General features: G+C 42.5%; 1 protein-coding gene and 1 pseudogene across 1 annotated transcript in view; one reads left to right on the top strand and one right to left on the bottom strand.

Annotated features, from left to right (window-relative positions):
• The window catches only part of LOC119576460, a 20,322-nt pseudogene extending 19,855 nt beyond the window's left edge, over positions 1-467 (top strand).
• The window catches only part of LOC119576459, a 38,109-nt gene continuing 29,987 nt past the window's right edge, over positions 206-8,327 (bottom strand). Inside the window, exons 46-54 of the mRNA XM_037924170.1 lie at positions 7,723-7,891; positions 6,883-6,918; positions 5,749-5,904; positions 5,178-5,222; positions 4,026-4,181; positions 3,237-3,281; positions 2,642-2,803; positions 1,681-1,736; positions 206-585 (exon numbers count right to left, since the gene is read on the bottom strand). Coding sequence (XP_037780098.1) covers positions 1,684-1,736; positions 2,642-2,803; positions 3,237-3,281; positions 4,026-4,181; positions 5,178-5,222; positions 5,749-5,904; positions 6,883-6,918; positions 7,723-7,891 — 822 coding nt within the window. The 3' untranslated portion in view covers positions 206-585; positions 1,681-1,683. The remainder of the gene's footprint in view (positions 586-1,680; positions 1,737-2,641; positions 2,804-3,236; positions 3,282-4,025; positions 4,182-5,177; positions 5,223-5,748; positions 5,905-6,882; positions 6,919-7,722; positions 7,892-8,327) is intronic.

Genomic DNA, 8,327 nt, shown 5'->3' with positions numbered 1-8,327 from the left:
GAGAGAGAGAGAGAGAGAGAGGGGAGAGGGGGGTGGAGAGAGAGAGAGGGGGGGGTGAGAGAGAGAGAGGGGGGGTGAGAGAGAGAGAGGGGGGGGAAGAGGGAGAGAGGGGGGGTGAGAGAGAGAGAGGGGGGGGTGAGAGAGAGAGAGGGGGGGTGAGAGAGAGAGAGGGGGGGTGAGAGAGAGAGAGGGGAGGGGTGAGATAGAAAGAGAGAGAGAGGGGAGGGGTGAGATAGAAAGAGAGAGAGAGGGGAAAGGGGAAAATAGAAAGAGAGAGAAACAAAGCCAGAGAGAGACACAGCAAGTCACATTAGCTTCATTCTCAATATTACAATTCACGTTATAACTTTTGCTTCTCTCATCACATCAAATAAATCACAACCCTGTTCGTACACTTGTACATAATTACCACAATTTTCTCCACTCATTTAACACAGAATTTAAGAATCAGAATGAACAAATCATGACACATGAATATAAATATCTCTCTATACTACCCAAGCATCCTGCAGGTCGGCCGAAGAAATGAAGAGCTTGTGGCGGATTCCGAGAGGTCTGCGGTCTGCTTTCCGCGTCACGAGCGACCTGTTGGTGATGCCTGTAGTTTATTAAGCAGTTGGTGCTTATCCTCTTCACTACCACGCCTCCTCTAGCAATTTGTCCTTCACTACCACGCTCCTCCCTTGCATCTACGAATAAAATTCCCTCCCAGATATGAAAGAAAATTATAAATACGTTCTTAGTCTTTTTCTACTGAGAATGGATTAGTCACGGCAGTATCACCCTCCTCGTTATTTGATCATCCTCTCCCCAAGAGAATAACGAACAATATTTGAGAAATTCTTGCTTTTTCCCTAAGGGTTCACGCCCCTCCTCTCCCTTGGAAATTACTGACTAGGTTAAGAGCCACTGTTACAGAGGAACGGCAAGAGTTAGTTCATCCTTGTACTTGCACCCTGTTGATATTGATGGCGATCATGATTATCATTACTATTACTACTACTGCTAATAAATGATAAAGAACAATAATTAGACACGTGAAAAAAACAAGTGTGTATCTGTTCACTGTGAGCCTGCAATTTACTAAATGAGTAAATACATAGTAATTATTTTACAGTTTTGTAGCTAACTGCAAAAACTACTTCGTCACAAATAATTATTAGACAAAGAACTAGAAAAGAAATGGCAAATATTCCTATCACACTTTCCCTCTCTCCTTTTCCACATTTCCAACACTTACTCAACTTTCTAATCAGTGACTCATTTTTCCACTTTTTGCCACAATACTTTACGACAGTGCTATGTGATCTTTGATGCCTAGCACATTCATTTGTTTTAACCATTAACCGTTCTCTTTCCCTCCGTCTCTCCCTCCCTGTCTCCTGCCATCTCCTCCCCTCCCTCTCTCCCTTCCTGTCTCCTAGCTTCTCGTCCTCCACCTCTCCCTCTCTCTCTCGCTGTCTCCTACCTTCTCCTCTTTCCCTCCACCTCTCCCTCACAACCCTCCCTACCTCCTACCATCTCCTTCTCCCTCCCTCCCCCTTTTCTCTCCTCCTCCATTCAGTCTGTCCCTACCTTCCCCTCCCTCCCCACCACAAAAAAAAGAAAGAAAGAAAAAAAATTACACCCACACAACATCCTGTGACCTTAACACACACCTGACTCGTGACCTCTGCTCACCTGTTAATTTCCCTCTGATAAGACTTCCGGAGACTCATCGCTTGCATCGCCGATACCTGTAATCAGTAAGATAATGTAAAGTAATTGGTCAGTTAGACTAATTAGACAAATATGTAAATATAATCGGTGACATATTACGTTATTCAATTCATTTTAATCTAATCATAATATACATTCAATATAATATGAACTATAAATGTGTGAATAATATTATAAACATGCAAAACAAATGGGATTATTTACAGTTTTAAGTAAATACAAAATAAAATATTAGAAACCTTGATTTTTTTTAGATCTGTTTACCTTCTTCCTCTCTAGCTTTCATATATATTTCTATCTTTAATTTAAAAAAATTGATAAGTAGAAAAAAAGGCGTATTAATCTTTTTTTATTATTAAATAAAAGACCAAATTATCAAGAAATTTGAATAATAATCTAGAGAAAAAGAGATATGCGTAATTTGCATTTAAAAATCAAGAAAATTCCTTTTCTAAAGATAACGAAGAGGAAAAGAAGCAGAAGACGATAAATAATAAAAAACGAAAAGATAACGAAGAGGAAGAGGAAAAGAAGCAGTAGACGATGAATAGTAAAAACGAAAAAATGACAAAAAAAAAAAAAATACAAACATCACAATAATCAACAAAAACAGGAAAAGAAAGAAACAAACAAAAACCACGATAATGAATGTGAATAATGACACTAGAAACACGACACAAACACACAATGAAAACAAACCAAATCACGAACAAGAAAACAGAAACAGCAAGAACAAAGGAAAAAAAAAAAAAAGAATAAGAACAAAAAAGTGTGACAAAAACAAATGAGAACAAGCGAAACCAAGCGAGAAACCCCGAGAACCCCCCGAGAACCCACAAGAAACCTACAAGAATCCCCGAGAACCCACAAGAAACCTACAAGAACCCCCGAGAACCCCCGAGCCGACGCCCCGCCTCCTCACCCTTGCAGAAGCCGCTCCTGACGGGGCGCAGCGCCGCGTCGACCTGCGTGGCGCACCAGGGGGCCCCGCGCGACGCCTCGGCGCACCGCGTGTAGATCACGTCGCCGAAGCGGAAAGGGAACACGCACGGGCGCCCCTCCACGGTCGTGGCGGCGTCCGCGCCTGACGGGGGAGGGAAGGAGAAGGGTGAGTGGGAGGGAGGGAGGGAGGGAGGGTGGGGGGAGGGGGGGGGAGGGAGGGAGGGGGGAGGGAGGGAGGGGGGAGGGAGGGAGGGAGGGAGGGAGGGAGGGAGGGAGGGAGAAGGGTGAGTGGGAGGGAGGGAGGGAGGGAGGAGGGAGGGGGAAGGGAGAGAGGGAAGAAGGATAATGAAGGACGAAAGGAAGAGTGAGTAAGAAATTCGAAGAGGGGGAACGACAGAGGGAGGGAGGCACGGAGAGGAGGGAGAAAGGAAAGGGAGTGCGCGCGCGCGCGCACACACACACACACACACACACACACACACACACACACACACACACACACACACACACACACACACACACACACACACACACACACACACACACACACACACACACAGCGCCAAAGGGCTTACCGAGGGCTGGCGGCGAAACCTCAGGCACGGGGCCCTCCAACAGCCCTACGAAGTGAGACAAAAATACAGTAATACAGAGCAGGTAATGAGAGAGAGCTCGACCATGCTAATCTAATGGCAACAATGATTACTGTGGGACTAATAATAAGATAACAATGACATAATTGATTTAAAAAACGAATGACAGGTTATAACTGTCAGTTACAAACAATAAGCAATAATAATAACAAGAACAATAGCAACAACAACAATAATAATAATGATAATAATAATAATAATAATAGTAATAATTATAACTATTACTACTACTACTAATAATAATATTAATGATAATAATAATAGCAATATCATATACATCTACTACCATTACTACTAGTACTACTACTACTAATAATAATGATAACAATAATATGTACATCTACTACTACTACTATTACTAATACTAGTACTAATAATAATGATAATAATAACAATAACAATAACAACAACAATAAAACAATAACAATAATAATAATAATAATAATAATAATAATGATAATGATAATGATAATGATAATGATAATGATAATGATAATGATAATGATAATGATAATGATAATGATAATGATAATAATAATAATAATAATAATAATAATAATAATAATAATAATAATAATAATGATAATAATAACAACAACAGAAATCATAATAATAACAATATCACTAACAACAACAGCGACAAGAGCCCCAGAGCCGCCAGCGGCACCGGGCAGCCCTCCCTCCCCGCCAGGAGCGAGCAGCCACACTCACCCTTGCAGTAGTCGGTAACAGCTGGCTCGCGGTTGTCGTTGAGCGAGGTCGGGCACCAGCACGCGGGGGCATCCTTGCACGTGCACCGTTCGTGTACCTCACCCTTGTACCAGAACGGGAACACGCAGGGCCCCAGATTCACGGTCATGGTCAAGCCTGCGTATATCGATTTGATGTTATTTGAGGGAATTGTTCACGCATGACCGGGCACGAAGGTAGTGGTGTCCAGGGATTCCCTTCACTCTTTTACTACCCGTGTGTGTTAGGGCATTTGCCGCTAAAACCCAAAACGCCCACATTCTTTGCCCCAGAGAGCAGGGAAGGACATGAAAGGTACCAGGGGAATTCCGGGGTAAAATATGAATGATATACACGATATACGTCACCTATAATAATAATAATATACACAGAATAAGTCACTATATTGTCTAATGCAGGGGACGGTGCTCCCTGCGCCCTGCGATAATCTGCAATTTCCCTGATACCCTTTCATACCCTCCCCTGCTATTAGGGCCAAGATTCTGGTCATTAGGGGCATTACTGCGGCATAATTTCTATAGATGAGGGTAGTAGAGAGTTGTGAGGAACTCATCGATGCCTCCTCCGTCGTTATCGGTTATGCGAAGGTATTTTTATTTTATCTATTTATTATTATTTTTTTTTACCGCTATTTGTTTGTCAGTGTTAGTTCATTTGTAATTTAATTAATTCTTTATTGTTTTGTGGTGGGGGGGAAGGGGTAGGATGTGAAGGATGGGGGAGGGGAGCGGGAGGAGCAGGAGGAAGAAGAGGAAGAGTAATAGGAGGAGGAAGGAGAGGAGGAGGGAAAAATAGGGAGGAGGAGAAGGAAGAGTAAGGGGAGGAGGAGGAGGAAGAAAAGGAGGAAGAGGAGAAAAAGGGGGAGGGGAGGGGGAGGGGGAGGGGGAGGGGGAGGAGGAGGAGGAGGAAGAGGAGGAGGAAAAGGAGGAGGAGGAGGAGGAGGAGGAGGAGGAGGAGGAGGAAGTGGAAGAGAAGTAGGAACATGAGGAGGGAGAGAGGATCATAATGAAAGAACGAGAAAGTCATCGAAGAGAAAAACAACAACAAAAAACAGAGAGACACAGAAAGCAAAACAAAAACTTTTAATGCAAGACGGAGAAGCGCGAATCTTACCCAAGACAACTGGCGGCGGTCTCCAGGGGAATTCGCTCGTGCCATCTTAAGAGAACACGATTATAAAAGAAATGTAAAAAGGTTGGATAAAGTAAGACAAAATACTGAATTCCATTAAGAAGGTATGTTATGATTCCAGGTAAAAATGCCAGTGACAATATCCACTGATTAATCTCATTTACGAAAACCAAATGAAGAAAAATATTATCACTAACAATGCAATGTAACAAAAAGTGGTTGATAATTAACCATGAATACAAGAACAGGAAAAGAAACTGCAATACAATGCACTCATATACTCATAAGGAACAATGTTCACATTTAAACGTTAACATTATCAAGAATAATTGCTCTACATGACACGGCCAACAGGTACTCCCCAAAAAGTACTTTCGACAAAGAAAATTCACGGTACAGCAAAAACACACGATACTAACGCAGATCTCACCAGAACCAAAAACAAAAAATACCACTCCCAGTACAAAAAAAGGCACATCTAACCACCACAATACAAGAACAAAGAAAATTCACTTCACAACAAGAACACACAGCACAGGAACGTCAAACTCACCATCACAATAACCGCTCTGCAGTGGCTCCAGCCTCGCATTCACCATAACGGGGCACCACGACTTGGCTCGCTCGATGGGGTGACACTTGCTGTACCTGTTGCCCTTGTAATAGAAAGGGAACACGCACCTCGACCCATCTGCCGTTTGCTTTGGCTCTGGGGTGGGGGAGACAACGGAGGGAAGAGATGGTACAGCTTTAGCAACAGGGATAGGGTAATTTTGAGATAGTCCGAGTCATTCGAGCTAGGGAGGTGTTAAAGTTGGTGCGATGATTTTGGAAAAGGTGGTTGCCGTTTATCGTTGGCATTAGTGTGGTGGGGAAAATACACTGAGAGACAGGACTGTACTATTTTTCTTGGCAATAATGTTTGGATAATTTTGATATATTCCAAGTCGTCTAGTTGGGACGAGGAGTGCAAATTGGCGCAATGTCTAACGTTTGAAAAGAAGACGATTACCGTCTACCATTCCGTTTGGCTTTGGTCGATTTTTTTTTCAATAACATTCGGATAATTTTGATAAATTCCATGCTTACGCCAGTGTCAAACGTGGCCCAATATTGATCTTATTAAACTGAATAGATTATTGTCGTCTACCGTTCGCACTGACTTTGGTTGGAAAAAAAGAGATTGAAAGATGGAACCGTATTTTTCTTGCAGTAATGTCGGGGCAATGCAATGTTGTCTTCACTGTCTCCTTTGTTATTTGTGCTACTATTCTTGTCAACATAAAAAAAAATCAGTCATGTTATGTACAGTAGACAAAAATTATCTATAATTACAAAAAAAATGCTGCATTATCTTATACAAAAAATCATATTTTAATTTTTTTTTAACAAACTGTGTTGATGATCATCACACAAATAAAAATGAAGAAGGATGATGATGATGATGATGATGATGATGAAGATGAAGATGAAGATGAAGATGAGCATGATGAAGACGATGATGAAGATGAAGATGATGATGATGATGAAGATGAAGATGAAGACGAAGACAAAGATGAATATGATGAAGATGAAGACGATGACGATGACAGTAATGCTAACAATGACAGTAATGATAATGACAGCGAAGGTGATAACGACACCTAATTTATTTATAACAATAACAACAATAACAACAGCAGCTCACCCCCGGCCATGTCAACGTCTTCGTGCGTTCTGTTCTCTGCGAAGAAAAATGAGCGAAATTATTAACCACAATAACAAAATCTACATAAAACTGCAGTTCATATTTCATTCTATAACCATGCATTTTTATGAATGTTTTTTTTCACACCCTAATTGTAATTATAATCTAATTGCCTTCGATAAATATTCATTACTTAATTGGTCCATACAAGTTAAAAAAAAGTTGTAAAATATACATCAATCATAAAAAAATAATAATAATAATAATAAACAGGTAGACGAAGAAAAGAAATATAAAAAAAAGACACAAAAAAGGCACCAAACAACAAAAATCATAACAAGAAAAAAAACAAACGAACAAGAAGGCAACAACAAAAAAACAAAACAAACAAACAGAAAACAAACAAACAATAAAGAAAAATATATATAAGCCGGGACATATTAACCGAAATAAAATAAAAACTGCAGTAAAGAAGCAAAAACAAATGGCTGCTGAAGAGATAGAAAACGTATAGAAAACAAAACTACAAAAAATTACAGAAAACAAAAAAAAGGACGAAGAAGAGGAAAAATGAAACACAAAAAAATAAATAAAGAAAAAAAAACGTAGAAGTAGAAGTAGAAGAAGAAGAAGAAGAAGGAGATGATGAAGATGAAGATGAAGAAGAAGAAGAAGAAGAAGAAGAAGAAGAAGAAGAAGAAGAAGAAGAAGAAGAAGAAGAAGAAGAAGAAGAAGAAGAAGAAGGAAGAAGAAAACAACAACAACACAACAACAACAACAACAACAGCAGCAGCAAAACAACAGCAAAAACCCACAACAACAACAACAACCCCCACCCACCGGTGCAGTAGGCCCCGGCGATGACGCGACGGGCGCCGTCGACGCGGGTGGCGCACCAGGGGGCCCTCTCGTCGACGGAGGTGCACTGGCAGTACCTGCGGCCGCGGTGCACGAACGGGAACACGCACGGCACGCCGGAGGCCGTCTCCGTCGCCACGTCGTCGCCCCGCTGGAGGGAGGGGAGGGGAGGAGGGGGGGGGGGGGGGAGGGGGGGGGGGTGGGGGGGGGGGAAAGGGGGGAGAGAGGAGGGGGGGGTTGGGGTGGGGGGGGGGGGAGGAGAAGGGAGGAGGGGGGAGGGGAGAGAGAGGGAGGAAGGGGGGGAGGGATTGGGGAGGGAGAAGGGAGGAGAAGAGATGAGAAGAGGGGGAAGAAGAGGAGGGAAAGGGAAAAGGGGAGAGGGAGAGGGACAGAGGGAGGAAGGAAGGGAGGGAGGGAGGGAGGGGGAGGGAGGGAGGGAGAGGAGAGAGAGAGGGAGGAAGGGGGAGAGAGAGAGGAAGGGGGGAGAGGAGAGAGAGAGAAAAGAGAGAGAGAGAGAAGAGAAGAGAAGAGAAGAGAAGAGAAGAGAAGAGAAGAGAAGAGGAGAGAGGAGAGAGAGGAGAGAGAGA

This window comes from Penaeus monodon, chromosome 8 (assembly GCF_015228065.2).
Source record: "Penaeus monodon isolate SGIC_2016 chromosome 8, NSTDA_Pmon_1, whole genome shotgun sequence".
In the NCBI taxonomy this organism is placed as follows: domain Eukaryota; kingdom Metazoa; phylum Arthropoda; class Malacostraca; order Decapoda; family Penaeidae; genus Penaeus; species Penaeus monodon.
Note: the sequence above shows the minus strand (reverse complement) of the source record. Positions and strands in the feature narration are given on the sequence as shown.